The sequence below is a fragment of the Bufo bufo genome, chromosome 5 (assembly GCF_905171765.1).
Source record: "Bufo bufo chromosome 5, aBufBuf1.1, whole genome shotgun sequence".
NCBI classification, from domain to species: domain Eukaryota; kingdom Metazoa; phylum Chordata; class Amphibia; order Anura; family Bufonidae; genus Bufo; species Bufo bufo.
The window spans coordinates 311,437,200-311,461,118 of NC_053393.1; the positions used below are offsets into that span (position 1 = coordinate 311,437,200).

The window sequence follows — 23,919 nt, forward strand, 5'->3', positions numbered from 1 at the left end:
GATGCAAGTGCGGTATCAGCTGCTCATTGACTTGTGGGGGAACCTGCCTGGCATTAACAGGCCTCTAGTAGCTACAGACAATGAGAAGACAAAGTGTAAAGATAGTTTTGAGCCTGGAAGAGTCGAGCAGTTCATCAAGATATGTCACTAAAGAGTTTACTGCATATAACCGCAGCGCTGAACGCTGAATAAAATTAGTTTTTCGACCGAAATACAATAAAGATTTTACCGCATATAACTGCTGCGCTGAATGCTGAATAAAATTAGTTTTTCGACCGAAGTGAGGTGCGTATATTTTTTTCTTTCTATAATTAAATAGGCCACTAAACCCTTTTGCCACAAATAACTAGACCAGTGAAGTGCGTATATTTTTTCTTTCTATAATGAAATAAGCCACTGAACGCTTTTGCCACAAATAACTGCAGAAGTGAACTGCGTATATATTTTTCTTGTTTAACCCCTTAACGACCCAGGACGAGAATGCTCGTCCTAAATCGCCGTCACTCAGGTTTGCGCTCCCTCACCTCATCCATCGGTCCCCGCACTGCTGTGGCGGGGACTCGATGGTTGCCATGGCAGCACCAAGCCAAGCATGTACGGAGGCCTAAGAGGCCCAGCCCCCAGGCTGGGTCTCCTAGGCAACTGTTAGGCCCCTTTTACACAGGCAAGTATTCCGCGTGGGTGCAATGCGTGAGTTGAACGCATTGCACCCGCACTGAATCCTGACTCATTAATTTCTATGGGGCTGTGCACACGAGTGGTGATTTTCACGCATCACTTGTGCATTGCGTGAAAATCGCAGCATGCTCCTCTTTGTGCATTTTTCACGTAACTCAGGCCCCATAGAAATGAATGGGGTTGCAAGTACGGCTGCGGTGCGATTTTCACGCATGGTTGCTAGGTGACGATCGGGATGGGGACCCGATCATTATTATTTCCCCTTATAACATGGTTATAAGGGAAAATAATAGCATTCTGAATACAGAATGCATAGTAAAATAGGGCTGGAGGGGTTAAAAAAATAAATAAATAATTTAACTCACCTTAATCCACTTGTTCGTGCAGCCGGCATCTCTTCTGTCTTCATCTGTGTGAGCAATAGGACCTTTGATGACGTCACTACGCTCATCACATGATCCATCACCATGGTGATGGATCATGTGATGGACCATGTGATGAACGCAGTGACATCATCAAAGGTCCTATTGCTCACAGATGAAGACAGAAGAGAAGCCGGGTTGCGCGAACAAGTGGATTAAGGTGAGTTAAATTATTAGAAATTTTTTTTAACCCCTCCAGCCCTATTTTACTATGCATTCTGTATTCAGAATGCTATTATTTTCCCTTATAACCATGTTATAAGGGGAAATAATACAATCTACACTACAACTAACCCAAACCTGAACTTCTGTGAAGAAGTTCGGGTCTGGGTACCACAGTCGGTTTTTTATCAAAACACATTGCACTCGCGCGATAAAAAGTGAACATCGGAACGCAATCGCAGTCAAAACTGACTGCAATTGCGTTCCTACTCGCGCGAGTTTGCTGCAATGCACCGGGACGCATCCGGACCTAATCAGGACACGCCCGTGTGAAAGAGGCCTTAGAGGCTTACAGTGTAAGACACTAACAGTTCAATACAGCACAATACAGATGTATCGTGCTGCATTGAAACAGGGATCAGACCCTGTAATGTTGAAGTCCTAGAGTGGGACAAATAATAAAGTGGAAACGACTATTAAATCGTTTGATGCATGTATCTTTACAGAGGAAGATGTTCTAAGTTTGCTGTCTAAGGTGAAGACAGATAAGTCACAGGGGCCTGATGAGATACACCCAAAATTATTAAAAGAGCTTAGTGGTGAGCTGGCAAAACCGTTAACAGATTTATTTAACCAATCATTAGTAACAGGAGTCGTCCTGGAAGATTGGAAATTGGCAAATGTCGTGCCCATTCACAAGAAAGGTAGTAGGGAGGAATCGAGCAACTATAGACCAGTGAGTCTGACATCAATAGTAGGCAAATTAATGGAAACCCTATTAAAGGATAGGATTGTGGAACATCTAAAATCCCATGGATTGCAAGATGAAAAACAACATGGGTTTACTTCAGGGAGATCATGTCAAACAAATCTTATAGATTTTTTAGACTGGGTGAATAAAATAATAGACGGTGGAGGTGCAGTAGACATCGCATATCTAGATTTTAGTAAGGCTTTTGACACTGTCCCACATAGAAGACTTATCAATAAACTGCAGTCATTGAGCATGGACTCCCATATTGTTGAGTGGATTAGGCAGTGGCTGAGTGACAGACAACAGAGGGTTGTAGTCAATGGAGAACATTCAAAACAAGGTAATGTTACCAGTGGGGTTCCACAGGGATCTGTACTGGGACCGATTTTGTTTAATATCTTCATAAGTGATATTGCAAAAGGCCTCGCTGGTAAGGTTTGTCTTTTTGCTGATGACACAAAGATATGTAACAGGGTTGATGTTCCTGGAGGGAAACGCCAAATGGAAAAGGATTTAGGAAAACTAGAAGAATGGTCAGAACTCTGGAAACTGAAATTTAATGTGGATAAGTGCAAGATAATGCACCTGGGGCGTAAAAACCCAAGGGCAGAATATAGAATATTTGACACAGTCCTGACCTCAGTATCTGAGGAAAGGGATTTAGGAGTAATTATTTCAGAAGATTTAAATGTGGGAAGACAATGTAATAGAGCAGCACGAAATGCCAGCAGAATGCTTGGATGTATAGGGAGAGGTATAAGCAGTAGAAAGAGTGAAGTGCTTATGCCGCTGTACAGAACACTGGTGAGACCTCACTTGGAGTATTGTGCGCAGTACTGGAGGCCATATCTCCAGAAGGATATAGATACTCTAGAGAGAGTTCAGAGAAGAGCTACTAAACTAGTACATGGATTGCAGGATAAAACTTACCAGGAAAGGTTAAAGGACCTTAATATGTATAGCTTGGAAGAAAGAAGAGACAGAGGGGATATGATAGAAACATTTAAATACATAAAGGGAATCAACTCGGTAAAGGAAGAGAGCATATTTAAAAGAAGAAAAACTACCACAAGAGGACACAGTTTTAAATTAGAGGGGCAAAGGTTTAAAAGTAATATAAGGAAGTATTACTTTACTGAGAGAGTAGTGGATGCATGGAATAGCCTTCCTGCAGAAGTGGTAGCTGCAAATACAGTGAAGGGGTTTAAGCATGCATGGGATAGGCATAAGGCCATCCTTCATATAAGATAGGGCCGGGGGCTATCCATAGTATTCAGTATATTGGGCAGACTAGATGGGCCAAATGGTTCTTATCTGCCGACACATTCTATGTTTCTATGTTTCTATGAAAAAAAAAAGTTAATAAAATTTAAGTTTTACAAAAAAATGTAAAAGTTTCAAGTAAAAAAAATAAAGTAAAAAAAATAGGGAAAAGACATATAGACATATTAGGTATCGTTGCATCCGTATCGACCAGCTCTATAAACATATCACATGACCTAACCCCTCAGATGAACACCGAAAAATTTAAAAAATAAAAACTGTGCTAAATAAACAATTTTTTTTGTCACCTTACATCACAAAAAGTACAACAGCAAGCGATCAAAAAGGCGTTTGCCCACCAAAATAGTACCAATCTAACCGTCACCTCATCCTGCAAAAAATGAGCCCCTACCTGAGACAATCGCCCCCCCAAAAAAAAACTATGGCTCAGAATATGGAGACACTAAAACATAATTTTTTTTGTTTTAAAAATGCTGTTATTGTGTAAAACTTAAATAATATAAAAAAGTATACATATTAGGTATCGCCGCGTCCGTATCGACCGGCTCTATAAAAATATCACATGACCTAACCCCTCAGGTGAACACCGTAAAAAATTTAAAATAAAAACTGTGCTAAATAAACAATTTTTTGTCACCTTACATCACAAAAAGTGTAATAGCAAGCGATCAAAAAGTCATATGCACCCCAAAATAGTGCCAATCACACCCTCATCTCATCCCGCAAAAATCGTACCCTACCCAGAATAATCGCCCAAAAACTGAACAAACTATGGCTCTTAGGCCTCTTTCACACTTGCGTTGTCCGGATCCGGCGTGTACTCCACTTGCCGGAATTACACTCCGGATCCGGAAAAACGCAAGTGTACTGAAAGCATTTGAAGACGGAACCGTCTTCCAAATGCTTTCAGTGTTACTATGGCACCCAGGACGCTATTAAAGTCCTGGTTGCCATAGTAGGAGCGGGGAGCGGGGGAGCGGTATACTTACAGTCCGTGCGGCTCCCGGGGCGCTCCAGAATGACGTCAGAGCGCCCCATGCGCATGGATGACGTGATCCATGTGATCACATGATCCATGCGCTTGGGGCGCCCTGACGTCACTCTGGAGCGCCCGGGGAGCCGCACGGACGGTAAGTATACTGCTCCCCGCTACACTTTACCATGGCTGTCAGGACTTTAGCGTCCCGGCAGCCATGGTAACCACTCTGAAAAAGCTAAATGTCGGCTCCGGCAATGCGCCGAAATGACGTTTAGCTTAAGGCCGGATCCGGATCAATGCCTTTCAATGGGCATTAATTCCGGATCCGGCCTTGCGGCAAGTGTTCCGGATTTTTGGCCGGAGCAAAAAGCGCAGCCTGCGGTATTTTCTCCGGCCAAAAAACGTTCCGTTCCGGAACTGAAGACATCCTGATGCATCCTGATGCATCCTGAACGGATTTCTCTCCATTCAGAATGCATTAGGATAATCCTGATCAGGATTCTTCCGGCATAGAGCCCCGACGACGGAACTCTATGCCGGATAACAAGAATGCAAGTGTGAAAGAGCCCTAAGACTATGGAAACACTAAAACATGATTTTTTTTTGTTTCAAAAATGAAATCATTGTGTAAAACTTACATAAATAAAAAGAAAGTATACATATTAGGTATTGCCGCGTTCGTATCGACCGGCTCTATAAAAATATCACATGACCTAACCCCTCAGGTGAACACCGTAAAAAAATAAAAATAAAAACGGTGTAAAAAAAGCCATTTTTTGTCATCTTACATCACAAAAAGTGTAATAGCAAGCGATCAAAAAGTCATATGCAACCCAAAATAGTGCCAATCAAACCGTCATCTCATCCCGCAAAAAATGAGACCCTACCTAAGATAATCGCCAAAAAACTATGGCTCTCAGAATATGGAGACACTAAAACATGATTTTTTTTTTGTTTCAAAAATGATATTATTGTGTAAAACTTACATAAATAAAAAAAAGTATACATATTATTAGGTATCGCTGCGTCCGTATCAACCGGCTCTATAAAAATATCACATGACCAAACCCCTCAGATGAACACCATAAAAAATTTAAAATAAAAACTGTGCTAAATAAACCATTTTTTGTCACCTTACATCACAAAAAGTGTAATAGCAAGCGATCAAAAAGTCATATGCACCCCAAAATAGTGCCAATCAAACCGTCATCTCAGCCCACAAAAATAGTACCCTACCCAGGATAATCGCCCAAAAACGGAAAAACTATGGCTCTTAGACTATGGAAACACTAAAACATTATTTTTTTTGTTTCAAAAATGAAATCATTGTGTAAAACTTACATAAATAAAAAAAAGTATACATATTAGGTATCGCCGCGTCCGTATCGACCGGCTCTATAAAAATATCACCTGACCTAACCCCTCAGGTGAACACCATAAAAAATTAAAAATAAAAACTGTGCTAAATAAACAATTTTTTGTCACCTTACATCACAAAAAGTGTAATAGCAAGCGATCAAAAAGTCATATGCACCCCAAAATAGTGCCAATCAAACTGTTATTTCATCCCTCAAAAAATGAGACCCTACCTAAGATAATCGCCCAAAAACTGAAAAAACTATGGCTCTCAGAATATGGAGACATATGGAGATACATATTTGGTATCGCTGCATCCGTATAAAAATATCACATGACCTAACCCCTTAGATGAACACCGTAAAAAATAAAAACTGAGCTAAATAAACAATTTTTTGTCACCTTACATCACAAAAAGTGTAATAGCAAGCGATCAAAAAGTCATATGCACCCCCAAAATAGTGATATCATCACGCAAAAAATGAAAACCTACCTAAGATAATTGCCCAAAAACTGAAAAAACTATGGCTTTCAGACTATGGAGACACTAAAACATGATTTTTTTTTGTTTCAAAAATGAAATCATTGTGTAAAACTTACATAAATAAAAAAAATTGTATACATATTAGGTATCTCCGCGTCCATGACAACCTGCTCTATAAAAATACCACATGATCTAACCTGTCAGATGAATGTTGTAAATAACAAAAAAAAAAAGCTATTTCTTGTTACCTTGCCTCACAAAAAGTGTAATATAGAGCAACCAAAAATCATATGTACCCTAAACTAGTACCAACAAAACTTCCACCCTATCCCGTAGTTTCTAAAATGGGGTCACTATTTTGGAGTTTCTACTCTAGGGGTGCATCAGGGGGGCTTCAAATGAGACATGGTGTAAAAAAAAACTGCCTTCCAAAAACCGTATGGCATTCCTTTGCTTCTGCGCCCTGCCTTGTGCCCGTACAGCAGTTTACGACCACATATGGGGTGTTTCTGTAAACTTCAGAATCAGGGTAATAAATATTGAGTTCTGTTTGGCTGTTAACCCTTGCTTTGTAACTGTAAAAAAAATATTAAAATGGAAAATCTGCCAAAAAAGTGAAATTTTGAAATTGTATCTCTATTTTCCATTAATTCTTGTGGAACACCTAAAGGGTTAACGACGTTTGTAAAATCAGTTTTGAATACCTTGAGGGGTGTAGTTTCTTAGATGGGGTCACTTTTTTGGATTTTCTACTCTAGGGGTGCATCAGGGGGGCTTCAAATGGGACATGGTGTCAAAAAAAACAGTCCAGCAAAATCTGCCTTCAAAAAACCATATGGCATTCCTTTCCTTCTGCTCCCTGCCGTGTGCCCGTACAGCAGTTTACGACCACATATGGGGTGTTTTTGTAAACTACAGAATCAGGGTCATTAATATTGAGTTTTGTTTGGCTGTTAACCCTTGCTTTGTAACTGGAAAAAAAATATTAAAATGGAAAATCTGCCAAAAAAGTGAAATTTTGAAATTGTATCTCTATTTTCCATTAATTCTTGTGGAACACCTAAAGGGTTAACGACATTTGTAAAATGAGTTTTGAATACCTTGAAGGGTGTAGTTTCTAGAATGGGGTCATTCATTTTTGGGTGGTTTCTATCATGTAAGCTTCACAAAGTGACTTCAGACCTGAACTGGTCCTTAAAAAGTTGGTTTTTGAAAATTTCTGAGAAATTTCAAGATTTACTTCTAAACTTCTAAGCCTTGTAACGTCCCCAAAAAATAAAATGTCATTCTCAAAATGATCCTAACATGAAGTAGACATATGGGAAATGTAAAGTAATAACTATTTTGTAGGTATTAATATGTATTATAGAAGTAGAGAAATTAAAACTTGGAAATTTGCAAATTTTTCCAAATTTTTGGCAAATTTAGTAATTTTTTATAAATGAAAATGAATTTTTTTTAAATCCATTTTACCAGTTTCATGAAGTACAATATGTGACGAAAAAACAATCTCAGAATGGCCTGGATAAGTCAAAGCATTTTAAAGTTATCACCACATAAATTGACACTGGTCAGATTTGCAAAAAATGGCCTGGTCCTGAAGGTTCAAATGAGCCCGGTCCTTAAGGGGTTAAAAAGATATAAACCACTAAAGGCTTTTCAACATAGCACTTGCACCCCAAGACGAAATTGCTGGAATGATAGAGCTGTATAATGGCTATTTGGATCCCCAAATAATCTTTACCTGAACTTGTAATTTGCTTTCCTATCAATGTCCCTAGCGCCTTCTGATGTCTCTCCCTGCACTAAGATGCTGTGAAATGATTCCTCCCTATCCTTTCCCTGCACTTATAAATCATTTTTTTCAGTTTTTTTTCCCAATCAGGTTTTTCCAATTGCTGTCCCTAGCGCCTTCTCACGGCTGTCTCCGAGTACGGGATGAGGAAACTCCTTTCTGAAGCACAGGGACACAGCGGAGCAGTTATCTCAGCTGTCATCTGCACATAATATACAGCTTCACAGTGCTGAGACCAGCAGACTTTACATAGGGCTCTGTGCTCTGCTTTCTCACATCGGCCATCCTGCAGTGTCACCAGAAGGACGGATTTTATGACTATAAATCTAAGAGACACAATTTTAGCTACCTGACTGATTGTTCCCTAGACTAAAGGAGCCATTGTGAATAATAAAGACATTTAAGAGTTTATTTATAATAAAATGTTTTTTTCAGTATTTTCATTTTTATCTTTCCCCGGGGACCTCTTTAACGTATACAAAAAATGGATACTTTAACCACCTCCGGACCGCCTAACGCAGGATCGCGTTCCGGAGGTGGCAGCCCTGCGCACAGTCACGCATATATGCGTCATCTCGCGAGACGCGAGATTTCCTGTGAACGCGCGCACACAGGCGCGCGCTCTCACAGGAACGGAAGGTAAGAGAGTTGATCTCCAGCCTGCCAGCGGCGATCGTTCGCTGGCAGGCTGGAGATGTGTTTTTTTTAACCCCTAACAGGTATATTAGACGCTGTTTTGATAACAGCGTCTAATATACCTGCTACCTGGTCCTCTGGTGGTCCCCTTTGTTTGGATCGACCACCAGAGGACACAGGTAGCTCAGTAAAGTCCCACCAAGCACCACTACACTACACTACACCCCCCCCGTCACTTATAACCCCTTATTAGCCCCTGATCACCCCTGATCACCCCATATAGACTCCCTGATCACCCCCCTGTCATTGATTACCCCCCTGTCATTGATCAACCCCCTGTAAAGCTCCATAAGACGTCCGCATGATTTTTACGGATCCACTGATAGATGGATCGGATCCGCAAAACGCATCCGGACGTCTGAATGAAGCCTTACAGGGGCATGATCAATGACTGTGGTTATCACCCCATATAGACTCCATGATCACCCCCCTGTCATTGATTACCCCCCTGTAAAGCTCCATTCAGATGTCCGCATGATTTTTACGGATGCACTGATAGATGATCGGATCCGCAAAACGCATCCGGACGTCTGAATGAAACCTTACAGGGGCATGATCAATGACTGTGGTTATCACCCCATATAGACTCCCTGATCACCCCCCTGTCATTGATTACACCCCTGTCATTGATTACCCCCCTGTAAAGCTCCATTCAGACGTCCGCATGATTTTTACGGATCCACTGATAGATGGATCGGATCCGCAAAACGCATCCGGACGTCTGAATGAAGCCTTACAGGGACATGATCAATGACTGTGGTTATCACCCCATATAGACTCCCTGATCACCCCCCTGTCATTGATTACCCCCCTGTAAAGCTCCATTCAGATGTCCGCATGATTTTTACGGATGCACTGATAGATGGATCGGATCCGCAAAACGCATCCGGACGTCTGAATGAAGCCTTACAGGGGCATGATCAATGACTGTGGTTATCACCCCATATAGACTCCCTGATCACCCCCCTGTCATTGATTACACCCCTGTCATTGATCAACCCCCTGTAAAGCTCCATTCAGATGTCCGCATGATTTTTACGGATCCACTGATAGATGGATCGGATCCGCAAAACGCATCCGGACGTCTGAATGAAGCCTTACAGGGGCATGATCAATGACTGTGGTTATCACCCCATATAGACTCCCTGATCACCCCCCTGTCATTGATTACCCCCCTGTAAAGCTCCATTCAGATGTCCGCATGATTTTTACGGATGCACTGATAGATGGATCGGATCCGCAAAACGCATCCGGACGTCTGAATGAAACCTTACAGGGGCATGATCAATGACTGTGGTTATCACCCCATATAGACTCCCTGATCACCCCCCTGTCATTGATTACACCCCTGTCATTGATTACCCCCCTGTAAAGCTCCATTCAGACGTCCGCATGATTTTTACGGATCCACTGATAGATGGATCGGATCCGCAAAACGCATCCGGACGTCTGAATGAAGCCTTACAGGGGCATGATCAATGACTGTGGTTATCACCCCATATAGACTCCCTGATCACCCCCCTGTCATTGATTACCCCCCTGTAAAGCTCCATTCAGATGTCCGCATGATTTTTACGGATGCACTGATAGATGGATCGGATCCGCAAAACGCATCCGGACGTCTGAATGAAGCCTTACAGGGGCATGATCAATGACTGTGGTTATCACCCCATATAGACTCCCTGATCACCCCCCTGTCATTGATTACACCCCTGTCATTGATTACCCCCCTGTAAAGCTCCATTCAGACGTCCGCATGATTTTTACGGATCCACTGATAGATGGATCGGATCCGCAAAACGCATCCGGACGTCTGAATGAAGCCTTACAGGGGCATGATCAATGACTGTGGTTATCACCCCATATAGACTCCCTGATCACCCCCCTGTCATTGATTACCCCCCTGTAAAGCTCCATTCAGATGTCCGCATGATTTTTACGGATCCACTGATAGATGGATCGGATCTGCAAAACACATACAGGCGTCTCCCTGGAGCCTTCCAGGGGGGGTGATTAATGACTGTGGTGATCACCCCATATAGACTCCCTGATCACCCCCCTGTCATTGATCACCCCCCCTGTCATTGATCACCCCCCCTGTCATTGATCACCCCCCTGTCATTGATCACCCCCCTGTCATTGATCACCCCCCCCTGTCATTGATCACCCCCCCTGTCATTGATCACCCCCCTGTAAGGCTCCATTCAGACATTTTTTTGGCCCAAGTTAGCGGAATTATTTTTTTTTTTCTTACAAAGTCTCATATTCCACTAACTTGTGTCAAAAAATAAAATCTCACATGAACTCACCATACCCCTCACGGAATCCATGATCAATGACTGTGGTTATCACCCCATATAGACTCCCTGATCACCCCCCTGTCATTGATTACACCCCTGTCATTGATTACCCCCCTGTAAAGCTCCATTCAGACGTCCGCATGATTTTTACGGATCCACTGATAGATGGATCGGATCCGCAAAACGCATCCGGACGTCTGAATGAAGCCTTACAGGGACATGATCAATGACTGTGGTTATCACCCCATATAGACTCCCTGATCACCCCCCTGTCATTGATTACCCCCCTGTAAAGCTCCATTCAGATGTCCGCATGATTTTTACGGATGCACTGATAGATGGATCGGATCCGCAAAACGCATCCGGACGTCTGAATGAAGCCTTACAGGGGCGTGATCAATGACTGTGGTTATCACCCCATATAGACTCCCTGATCACCCCCCTGTCATTGATTACACCCCTGTCATTGATCAACCCCCTGTAAAGCTCCATTCAGATGTCCGCATGATTTTTACGGATCCACTGATAGATGGATCGGATCTGCAAAACACATACAGGCGTCTCCCTGGAGCCTTCCAGGGGGGGTGATTAATGACTGTGGTGATCACCCCATATAGACTCCCTGATCACCCCCCTGTCATTGATCACCCCCCCTGTCATTGATCACCCCCCCTGTCATTGATCACCCCCCTGTCATTGATCACCCCCCTGTCATTGATCACCCCCCCCTGTCATTGATCACCCCCCCTGTCATTGATCACCCCCCTGTAAGGCTCCATTCAGACATTTTTTTGGCCCAAGTTAGCGGAATTATTTTTTTTTTTCTTACAAAGTCTCATATTCCACTAACTTGTGTCAAAAAATAAAATCTCACATGAACTCACCATACCCCTCACGGAATCCAAATGCGTAAATTTTTTTAGACATTTATATTCCAGACTTCTTCTCACGCTTTAGGGCCCCTAGAATGCCAGGGCAGTATAAATACCCCACATGTGACCCCATTTCAGAAAGAAGACACCCCCAGGTATTCCGTGAGGGGCATATTGAGTCCATGAAAGATTGAAATTTTTGTCCCAAGTTAGCGGAACAGGAGACTTTGTGAGAAAAAAATTAAAAATATCAATTTCCGCTAACTTGTGCCAAAAAAAAAAAATTTCTATGAACTCGCCATGCCCCTCATTGAATACCTTGGGGTGTCTTCTTTCCAAAATGGGGTCACATGTGGGGTATTTATACTGCCCTGGCATTCTAGGGGCCCCAAAGCGTGAGAAGAAGTCTGGTATCCAAATGTCTAAAAATGCCCTCCTAAAAGGACTTTGGGCACCTTTGCGCATCTAGGCTGCAAAAAAGTGTCACACATCTGGTATCGCCGTACTCAGGAGAAGTTGGGGAATGTGTTTTGGGGTGTCATTTTACATATACCCATGCTGGGTGAGAGAAATATCTTGGTCAAATGCCAACTTTGTATAAAAAAATGGGAAAAGTTGTCTTTTGCCAAGATATTTCTCTCACCCAGCATGGGTATATGTAAAATGACACCCCAAAACACATTCCCCAACTTCTCCTGAATACGGCGATACCACATGTGTGACACTTTTTTGCAGCCTAGGTGGGCAAAGGGGCCCATATTCCAAAGAGCACCTTTAGGATTTCACAGGTCATTTACCTACTTACCACACATTAGGGCCCCTGGAAAATGCCAGGGCAGTATAACTACCCCACAAGTGACCCCATTTTGGAAAGAAGACACCCCAAGGTATTCCGTGAGGGGCATGGCGAGTTCCTAGAAATTTTTATTTTTTGTCACAAGTTAGTGGAAAATGCAGATTTTTTTTTTTTTTTTTCATACAAAGTCTCATATTCCACTAACTTGTGACAAAAAATAAAAACTTCCATGAACTCACTATGCCCATCAGCGAATACCTTGGGGTCTCTTCTTTCCAAAATGGGGTCACTTGTGGGGTAGTTATACTGCCCTGGCATTCTAGGGGCCCAAATGTGTGGTAAGGAGTTTGAAATCAAATTCTGTAAAAAATGACCTGTGAAATCCGAAAGGTGCTCTTTGGAATATGGGCCCCTTTGCCCACCTAGGCTGCAAAAAAGTGTCACACATCTGGTATCTCCGTACTCAGGAGAAGTTGGGGAATGTGTTTTGGGGTGTCATTTTACATATACCCATGCTGGGTGAGAGAAATATCTTGGCAAAAGACAACTTTTCCCATTTTTTTATACAAAGTTGGCATTTGACCAAGATATTTATCTCACCCAGCATGGGTATATGTAAAAAGACACCCCAAAACACATTCCTCAACTTCTCCTGAATACAAAGATACCAGATGTGTGACACTTTTTTGCAGCCTAGGTGGGCAAAGGGGCCCATATTCCAAAGAGCACCTTTCGGATTTCACAGGTCATTTTTTACAGAATTTGATTTCAAACTCCTTACCACACATTTGGGCCCCTAGAATGCCAGGGCAGTATAACTACCCCACAAGTGACCCCATTTTGGAAAGAAGAGACCCCAAGGTATTCGCTGATGGGCATAGTTAGTTCATGGAAGTTTTTATTTTTTGTCACAAGTTAGTGGAATATGAGACTTTGTATGAAAAAAAAAAAAAATAAATCATCATTTTCCGCTAACTTGTGACAAAAAATAAAAAGTTCTATGAACTCACTATGCCCATCAGCGAATACCTTAGGGTGTGTACTTTCCGAAATGGGGTCATTTGTGGGGTGTTTGTACTGTCTGGCCATTGTAGAACCTCAGGAAACATGACAGGTGCTCAGAAAGTCAGAGCTGCTTCAAAAAGCGGAAATTCACATTTTTGTACCATAGTTTGTAAACGCTATAACTTTTACCCAAAGCATTTTTTTTTTACCCAAACATTTTTTTTTTATCAAAGACATGTAGAACAATAAATTTAGAGCAACATTTATATATGGATGTAGTTTTTTTTGCAAAATTTTACAACTGAAAGTGAAAAATGTCATTTTTTTGCAAAAAAATCGTTAAATTTCAATTAATAACAAAAAAAGTAAAAATGTCAGCAGCAATGAAATACCACCAAATGAAAGCTCTATTAGTGAGTAGAAAAGGAGGTAAAATTCATTTGGGTGGTAAGTTGCATGACCGAGCAATAAACGGTGAAAGTAGTGTAGGTCAGAAGTGTAAAAAGTGGCCTGGTCTTTCAGGGTGTTTAAGCACTGGGGGCTGAGGTGGTTAAACGGATGCCTCAGACTGATGCCATATACCATTGCATTGCCAATTGACCAACCATATGTTTTTTTTTTGTTTTTTTTACTGGCCTCTGCAGGATACAAGAACGGGGTGTGCTGCGTTTTTTTAAGGTATACGTTGAATGGAGGCATAAAATGTGATGTGAAACCAGCCTAAGGGTACTTTCACACTAGGGTTTTTCTGAGTTCACTGAGTTCCGTCAAAAGGGCTCTATACTGGAAAAGAACTGATCAGGCATATCCCCATGCATTCTGAATGGAGAGCAATCCGTTCAGGATGCATAAGGATATCTTCAGTTCAGTCATTTTAACTGATCAGGCAAAAGAGAAAACCGTAGCATGCTACGGTTTTATCTCCAGCAAAAAAAACTGAAGACTTGCCTGAATGCCGGATCCATGTGCAGACCGAAAAAAAGGTGAAAAAAATAAATGCGTTTTGCCGGATGACACTGGAAAGGCGGATCCGGCATTTCAATGCATTTTTTGGACTGATCAGGCATTTTTAAGACTGATCAGGATCCTGATCAGTCTAAGGCCTCTTTCACACTTGCGTTGTCCGGATCCGGCGTGTACTCCACTTGCCGGAATTACACGCCGGATCCGGAAAAACGCAAGTGTACTGAAAGCATTTGAAGACGGAACCGTCTTCCAAATGCGTTCAGTGTTACTATGGCACCCAGGACGCTATTAAAGTCCTGGTTGCCATAGTAGGAGCGGGGAGCGGGGGAGCGGTATACTTACAGTCCGTGCGGCTCCCGGGGCGCTCCAGAATGACGTCAGAGCGCCCCATGCGCATGGATGACGTGATCCATGTGATCACATGATCCATGCGCTTGGGGCGCCCTGACGTCACTCTGGAGCGCCCGGGGAGCCGCACGGACGGTAAGTACACTGCTCCCCGCTCCCCACTACACTTTACCATGGCTGCCAGGACTTTAGCGTCCCGGCAGCCATGGTAACCACTCTGAAAAAGCTAAATGTCGGCTCCGGCAATGCGCCGAAACGACGTTTAGCTTAAGGCCGGATCCGGATCAATGCCTTTCAATGGGCATTAATTCCGGATCCGGCCTTGCGGCAAGTGTTCCGGATTTTTGGCCGGAGCAAAAAGCGCAGCATGCTGCGGTATTTTCTCCGGCCAACAAACGTTCCGTACCGGAACTGAAGACATCCTGATGCATCCTGAACGGATTTCTCTCCATTCAGAATGCATTAGGATAATCCTGATCAGGATTCTTCCGGCATAGAGCCCCGACGACGGAACTCTATGCCGGAAGACAAGAACGCAAGTGTGAAAGAGCCCTTACTAATGCCATCAGTTGGCATACGTTTTGCTGGATCCGGCAGGCAGTTCCGGCCACGGAACTGCTTGCCGGATCACTCTGCCTCAAGTGTGAAAGTAGCCTATGTCACTAAATGCAAATGTTTATTCTGCTATTGACTGCTTCTGATAAATGCTGTAGCCTCTCGTATAGTATACAGAGCAATGATGGGTGGTAGCACATCAACTCCCAGCATATCTTTACAACTCATCAGGTTATACAGGGAGTTGTAGTTTCACACACTTTTTTACTGAGCTGTTTCTAAACTGGTGCTATATACAGTATACAGTATGTACCATGCATGGCATTGGTGCTGTACTTATGTAATAGGCATGCTTCTGGTGCTGTATTTATGTAAAGAGCTTGCTTCTGATGCCGTCTTGTACGTGGCGGTGAGCTGGCTGTACTCACCACCGCCCCCTGAAGCAAGCCGGATACCTGCTCCTGCAGCCATTCGGGTCCCCGAGCCTCCGCCGCTGCCTGCAACTGCTGAATAAGCACCTCAACTGCCTGCATGATGTGAGTTGTACACTATAGCTAACTGCTCTAAAATGGCGCCGGTTACCACCCCCTCTTATAACCTAACCTATAAGCCCACCCATACCTACTCTCCGCCCCCCATACTTTCAAACTCCTTAACCCTTACACTGCCGGCCCCCTCCATCCAAACCCTATCATGTCGGCCTCCCCTCAGCTGACGCCCCAGTACGGCCTCACTTGCTTCTGGTGCTGTATTTATGTAAAGAGCTTGGTTCTGATGCTGTATTCATGTAATAAGCGTGGTTCTGGTGCTGTGCTGTATTTATGTGATGAGCTTGCTTCTGGTGCTGCATTTATGTAATTAACTTAGGGGCTCAGTTATTATCCAGAAATATGTCTATATTAGGCGTATTTTTGGCACAGATTGTGGTGCAATGGCTAGACTTTTCCCCGCTCACGCCAGGTCTAAAATAGAGGGTGTCATGTGGGCAGGGAAGGGGACGGGCCAGCAGGCCCGTCTCATTCATCATTTTCTATTCCTGTTTTAGGCAAGGAAAATGGTCTAAGGCTCAATTCACACCTGAGCGTTTTACAGCGCGTTCCTACGCGCTGTAAAACGCTCAACAAGGAGAAACCAATGCTTCCCTATGGGAATGGTTCTCACCTGGGCGTTTTACAGCGCGTACGATCGCGCTGTAAAACGCCCGACGCTCACACAAGTACAGGAGCGTTTTTTTGGGCGCTTGTCGCGCGTTCCCGTACATAGACTTTCGGGAACGCGCGACACTGTGTGCACACTTGTCTCTGTATGCGCGCTTGTAAACGTCCGTACAATCGCGCATACAGAGCGCTCCTTTCAGAACGCTCAGGTGTGAATTGAGCCTAAAGGTAAGACAGCTGGGAGGCTGGCTTACATTTAGGCCTCATGCACACAACAGTTGTTTTTTGCGTCCGCAAATTGTGCGTATGCCAAAAAAAACTAATGCGGCATACGTTTTTGTGGGAGGATCTGTTTTTTCCCACAGATCCCTTGTAATAAATGCCTATCCTTGTCCGCAATTGTGAAAAAAGTAGGACATGCACAATTTTTTTTGCTTAAGGGAAACACGGACAACGGACGCGGAACACAAACGGATAAACTATCATCATTTTTTTGCTGACCCATTGAAATAAATGGGTCCCCATCCTATTCGCCAAAAAAACGGAATGGAGGCTGAGAAAAACAACTGTCGTGTGCATGAGGCCTTAGACTGGAGCTGGATGTGCCAAAGTTATGTAGAGTCTGGTGCCTCTTCAGAACTTCGGCGGATCCACTGACAGATATACAGGTTCTTAAGACCGGCGTCTAAAACGCCGGCCTAATAAATGACCTCCTTAGTTCTGGTGCTGTATTCATGTAATAAACTTGGTTCTGGTGCTGTATTTATGTTCTGGCTTTGGTTCTGGTGTTGTACTTATGTAATGACCTTGATTCTGGTGCTCTATTTGTGTAATGGCTTTGGTTCTGGTGTTGTACTTATGTAATGAGCTTGGTTCTGGTGCTGTATTTGTGTAATGTCTTTGGTTCTGGTGTTGTACTTATGTAATGAGCTTAATTCTGGTGCTGTATTTATATGATGAGCTTGGTTCTGGTGCTGTATGTATACAGTCAGGTCCATAAATATTGGGACATCGACACAATTGTTAAATTTTTGGCTCTATACACCACCACAATGGATTTGAAATGAAACGAACAAGATGTACTTTAACTGCAGACTGTCAGCTTTAATTTGAGGGTATTTACATCCAAATCAGGTGAACGGTGTAGGAATTACAACAGTTTGCACATGTGCCTCCCACTTGTTAAGGAACCAAAAGTAATGGGACAACTGGCTTCTCAGCTGTTCCATGGCCAGATGTGTGTTATTCCCTCATTATCCCAATTACAATGAGCAGATAAAAGGTTCAGAGTTCATTTCAAGTGTGCTATTTGCATTTAGAATCTGTTGCTGTCAACTCTCAAGATGAGATCCAAAGAGCTGTCACTATCAGTGAAGCCAGCCATAATTAGGCTGAAAAAACAAAACAAACCCATCAGAGAGATAGCAAAAACATTTGGCGTGGCCAAAACAACTGTTTGGGACATTTTTAAAAAGAAGGAACGCACCGGTGAGCTCAGCAACACCAAAAGACCTGGAAGACCACGGGAAACAACTGTGGTGGATGACCGAAGAATTCTTTCCCTGGTGAAGAAAACACCCTTCACAACAGTTGGCCAGATCAAGAACACTCTCCAGGAGGTAGGTGTATGTGTGTCAAAATCAACAATCAAGAGAAGACTTCACCAGAGTGAATACAGAGGGTTCACCACAAGATGTAAACCATTGGTGAGCCTCAAAAACAGAAAGGCCAGATTAGAGTTTGCCAAACGACATCTAAAAAAGCCTTCACAGTTCTGGAACAACATCCTATGGACAGATAAGACCAAGATCAACTTGTACCAGAGTAATGGGAAGAGAAGAGTATGGAGAAGGAAAGGTACTGCTCATGATCCTAAGCATACCACCTCATCAGTGAAGCATGGTGGTGGTAGTGTCATGGTGTGGGCATGTATGGCTGGAAATGGAACTGGTTCTCTTGTATTTATAGATGATGTGACTGCTGACAAAAGCAGCAGGATGAAGTCTGAAGTGTTTCGGGCAATATTATCTGCTCATATTCAGCCAAATGCTTCAGAACTCATTGGACGGCGCTTCACAGTGCAGATGGAGTAGAGGCCTGGCAGAGCATAACCAGGGATGAAACCCAGCGTCTGGTGATGTCTATGCATTCCAGACTTCAGGCTGTAATTGACTGCAAAGGATTTGCAAGCAAGTATTAAAAAGTGAAAGTTTGATTTATGATTATTATTCTGTCCCATTACTTTTGGTTCCTTAACAAGTGGGAGGCACATATTCAAACTGTTATAATTCCTACACCGTTCACCTGATTTGGATGTAAATGACCTCAAATTAAAGCTGACAGTCTGCAGGTAAAGCACATCTTGTTTGTTTTATTTCAAATCCATTGTGGTGGTGTATAGAGGCAAATTTTTTAGAATTGTGTCGATGTCCTAATATTATTACTAACTGTAATAAGCTTGGTTCTGGTGCTGTATTTATGAAATGGGCTTGCTTCTGGCATTTTATTTATGTAATGGGCTTGGTTCTGGTTCTGTGTTTATGTAATGAGCTTGGTATGGCACAGCTATAGCTCACTTTGCATGCATGGCGTCCTCTTTTATTTACTGCTTTTAGACTTCTGAAAATAGTCGCACAGGGGTGGCTACCAATGTGTGATTTGCTATCTATTCACTTGGGGGCCCCATTCTTTAAAATTAGGTGTCACCTGCACCTATCGGATATTTATAGCATATACTATCCTATTATGAAATGAGTTTTGCCTTCTTTTCTCCATAAAATTAGGTTACAGTTTAAATTTGATATGAGTAATTTAGTGTATTCAGTACCCTATAATGGTTGAGGAGGTGTGTGCGGGGACCCAAAGACTTCTCGGACAGAACGCCATGTAAGCTAAGGGCGCCCCTGGTCCTGGACTTGTGTTGATCACACCAGCAGTGTCCTGGTGAGAGTTCTCTGTTGTAATAAGCCATGTACCAGTGTGGTTATCACATGGCCAGATCAGCTCTTGTCCTCTGGATTAGGGTTCCATTTATTGACGGTAATGAAAGATCTTAAACACAATGAGGAATTGATATACAAAGATTTTGGAAAACTGCATTACTTTTCATTATACAAAAAATATGATATATTTGAACTAGAACCTGGATCATTCCTTCAAATTGTGAACCATGCGAAGACCATCATAATAATCATAAGAAAAGCAGGAAAAAATCTGTGCTTATTAAAAATGGTGGACAAAATAATAGTTTAATAATATATTAGATAAAAATGTGATTTACGTGTTTTCAGTGTTGGAAGGCGCAGCAGGTTTTTTCTGTGTTCTCACAAGCACGCTCTTCATTTTCATCTCAGTGACTGGAGGAAGCAGAAGTGGTACCGCTATGCAGAACAACGCCATCTGTGGTGGAACACTTGTTCCTGGAGATGCCTTATTTTTCTGGCCAAAGAGGAACTTCAGTTTACCTTCAAACTGCATTGTCTGCACCACATAAAAGATATTACCATGAAAGAGGTTATTAACAAAAGGAAGTGGAACTTCATACAAACCTCACTGTTTGCTTCATGTATTACTGACGTTTTCATACGTTGCTCTCTCTCTCTTTCTCTCTCTCTCTCTCTTTTACCTCCCTTTACCTCACTTGACCAGTAGATGGGGGTATTGCATTATTCTCACTCATCCATTAAAATTAAGGCAGAGATTTTTCAAAACTGGTGTGAAGAAAAACTGGCTTAGTTTCCCATAGTAACCAAAGAGATTTCACTTTTCATTTTCCTAAGGAGATCCGAAAAATATAAGGTAGAATCTGATTCGTCACTATGGGCAACTAAGCCCGTTTTGCTTTTTGCCAGTTTTGATAAATCTCTCCCTAAGAATTTTTGCTTCCCATTAATGGAATTTAGAAATTGAATAAAGCAATTACGCTATATATTTCTGAATTTATAACATCGTAAAATGTCCCATACCCGATAGACATTATAAACACAGATAACCCATAACATTAAAACCAGGTGAAGTGAACAACATTAAAAATCTCAACACAATGGCATCGGTCAATGGATGGCACTGGGAACTTATTTCTTAATATGTGTCAAAGAGTAGTGTAAATTAGTCAGCAAATCATCAGTCAGTTCCTGAAATTTATGTTGGAAGAAGGATAAATGGGGAAATATAAGGACCGAATGTTGAAGGATAGACATCACAGTAAAAACATCGTAAAAAAAACAAAAAAAACAAACAAGTCTTTTGGGGTGTTTCCAGGGTGCATTGCTTAACACCTAACAAAACTTTCCAAGGAAGGACAATCCAGAATGCTTATGCTGACCCCTGTCCTCCCCTGAAAGCACATACAATGAGGATATGAGAATTAAGACTACACTATGGAGCAAAGGATTAAGGTGGTATGCCTGATGAATCAGGTTTTTCTTTACATTGCGTGGATGGCCAGGTGCTTTTGTGTTACCTTGGGAAAAGATGGCACCAGGATGCACAATGGGAAGAAAAGCAGGCTATTGGAGGCAATATGATGTTCTGAACAATATTCTGACTGGAAACCTTGGGTGCTGACATTCATGTATTACTTTCACATATACTACCTACTTAATGTTGTAAACCAAGTACACCCCTACTTTGCAATGGTATTCCCTAATGGCAATTGCCTCCTTCATCGTGATAATGGAAACTGCCACACTGCAAAAAATGTTCAGGAATGGTTTGAGGGACATGCCAAAAAGTTCAATGTGTAGACGTCCAGTTCCCCATATTTCAATCTCATCAAGTGTCTGTAGGATGTGCTTGGAAAAGTCCAGTCTATGAAGACCCCACCTCACAACGTACAGGATTTGCTGCTAATTTCTTGGTGCCAAATACCACAGAGCACCTTCTGAGATCTTGTGGAGCCCATGCCTCATCAGGTGAGAGCTGTTTTGCTAGTACAAGGGGACCTACCTACTAAATATTCGGCGGTTTCAATCTTATGGCTGATATATATATATATATATATATATATATATACACTGCTCAAAAAAATAAAGGGAACACAAAAATAACACATCCTAGATCTGAATTAATTAAATATTCTTCTGAAATACTTTGTTCTTTACATAGTTGAATGTGCTGACAACAAAATCACACACAAAAAAAAAATGGAAATCAAATTTTTTAACCCATGGAGGTCTGGATTTGGAGTCACCCTCAAAATCAAAGTGGAAAAACACACTACAGGCTGATCCAACTTTGATGTAATGTCCTTAAAACAAGTCTAAATGAGGCTCACTAGTGTGTGTGGCCTCCACGTGCCTGTATGACCTCCCTACAATGCCTGTGCATGCTCCTGATGAGGTGGCAGACGGTCTCCTGAGGGATCTCCTCCCAGACCTGGACTAAAGCATCTGCCAACTCCTGGACAGTCTGTGGTGCAACGTGACGTTGGTGGATAGAGCGAGACGTGATGTCCCAGATGTGCTCAATTGGATTCAGGTCTGTGGAACGGGCGGGCCAGTCCATAGCATCAATGCCTTCGTCTTGCAGGAACTGCTGACACATTCCAGCCACATGAGGTCTAGCATTGTCTTGCATTAGGAGTAACCCAGGGCCAACCGCACCAGCATATGGTCTCACAAGGGGTCTGAGGATCTCATCTCGGTACCTAATGGCAGTCAGGCTACCTCTGGCGAGCACATGGAGGGCTGTTCGGCCCGCCAAAGAAATGCCACCCCACACCATTACTGACCCAGCTCCAAACCGGTCATGCTGGAGGATGTTGCAGGCAGCAGAACGTTCTCCACGGCGTTTCCAGACTCTGTCACGTCTGTCACATGTGCTCAGTGTGAACCTGCTTTCATCTGTGAAGAGCACAGAGCGCCAGTGGCGAATTTGCCAATCTTGGTGTTTTCTGGCAAATGCCAAACGTCCTGCACGGTGTTGGGCTGTAAGCACAACCCCCACCTGTGGACGTCGGTCCCTCATATCACCCTCATGGAGTCTGTTTCTGACCGTTTGAGCAGACACATGCACATTTTTGGCCTGCTGGAGGTCATTTTGCAGGGCTCTGGCAGTCCTCCTCCTGTTCCTCCTTGCACAAAGGCGGAGGTAGCGGTCCTGCTGCTGGGTTGTTTCCCTCCTACAGCCTCCTCCACATCTCCTGATGTACTGGCCTGTCTCCTGGTAGCGCCTCCATGCTCTGGACACTACGATGACAGACACAGCAAACCTTCTTGCCACAGCTCCCATTGATGTGCCATCCTGGATAAGCTGCACTACCTGAGCCACTTGTGTGGGTTGTAGACTCCGTCTCATGCTACCACTAGAGTGAAAGCATCGGCAGCATTCAAAAGTGACCAAAACATCAGCCAGGAAGCATAGGAACTGAGAAGTGGTCAGGTCACCACCTGCAGAACCACTCCTTTATTGGGGGCGTCTTGCTAATTGCCTATAATTTCCACCTGTTGTCTATCCCATTTGCACAACAGCATGTGAAATTGATTGTCACTCAGTGTTGCTTCCTAAGTGGACAGTTTGATTTCACAGAAGTGTGATTGACTTGGAGTTACATTGTGTTGTTTAAGTGTTCCCTTTATTTTTTTGAGCAGTGTATATATATATATATATATATATATATATATATATACACACTCACCTAAAGAATTATTAGGAACACCTGTTCTATTTCTCATTAATGCAATTATCTAGTCAACCAATCACATGGCAGTTGCTTCAATGCATTTAGGGGGGTGGTCCTGGTCAAGACAATCTCCTGAACTCCAAACTGAATGTCAGAATGGGAAAGAAAGGTGATTTAAGCAATTTTGAGCGTGGCATGGTTGTTGGTGCCAGATGGGCCGGTCTGAGTATTTCACAATCTGCTCAGTTACTGGGATTTTCACGCAGAACCATTTCTAGGGTTTACAAAGAATGGTGTGAAAAGGGAAAAACATCCAGTATGCGGCAGTCCTGTGGGCAAAAATGCCTTGTGGATGCTAGAGGTCAGAGGAGAATGGGCCGACTGATTCAAGCTGATAGAAGAGCAACGTTGACTGAAATAACCACTCGTTACAACCGAGGTATACAGAAAAGCATTTGTGAAGCCACAGCACGCACAACCTTGAGGCGGATGGGCTACAACAGCAGAAGATCCCACCGGGTACCACTCATCTCCACTACAAATAGGAAAAAGAGGCTACAATTTGCACGAGCTCACCAAAATTGGACTGTTGAAGACTGGAAAAATGTTGCCTGGTCTGATGAGGCTCGATTTCCGTTGAGACATTCAAATGGTAGAGTCCGAATTTGGAGTAAACAGAATAAGAACA

The 23,919-nt window shown here is 42.9% G+C and overlaps 1 protein-coding gene and 1 long non-coding RNA gene across 3 annotated transcripts in view; one reads left to right on the forward strand and one right to left on the reverse strand.

Moving 5' to 3' along the window:
- The window catches only part of LOC121001743, a 29,169-nt gene extending 9,101 nt beyond the window's left edge, over window positions 1–20,068 (forward strand). The window contains exon 3 of one of the 2 annotated variants that reach the window (XR_005779125.1): window positions 19,963–20,068. This is a non-coding gene — a long non-coding RNA (uncharacterized LOC121001743). The remainder of the gene's footprint in view (window positions 1–19,962) is intronic. The other variant, XR_005779126.1, reaches the window with a different exon arrangement.
- AHRR (aryl-hydrocarbon receptor repressor) overlaps window positions 1–23,919 on the reverse strand; it is a 462,245-nt gene that overhangs the window by 10,674 nt on the left and 427,652 nt on the right. Inside the window, exon 8 of the mRNA XM_040432935.1 lies at window positions 19,890–20,089. Within this exon, the coding sequence (XP_040288869.1) occupies window positions 19,890–20,089 (200 nt within the window). The remainder of the gene's footprint in view (window positions 1–19,889; window positions 20,090–23,919) is intronic.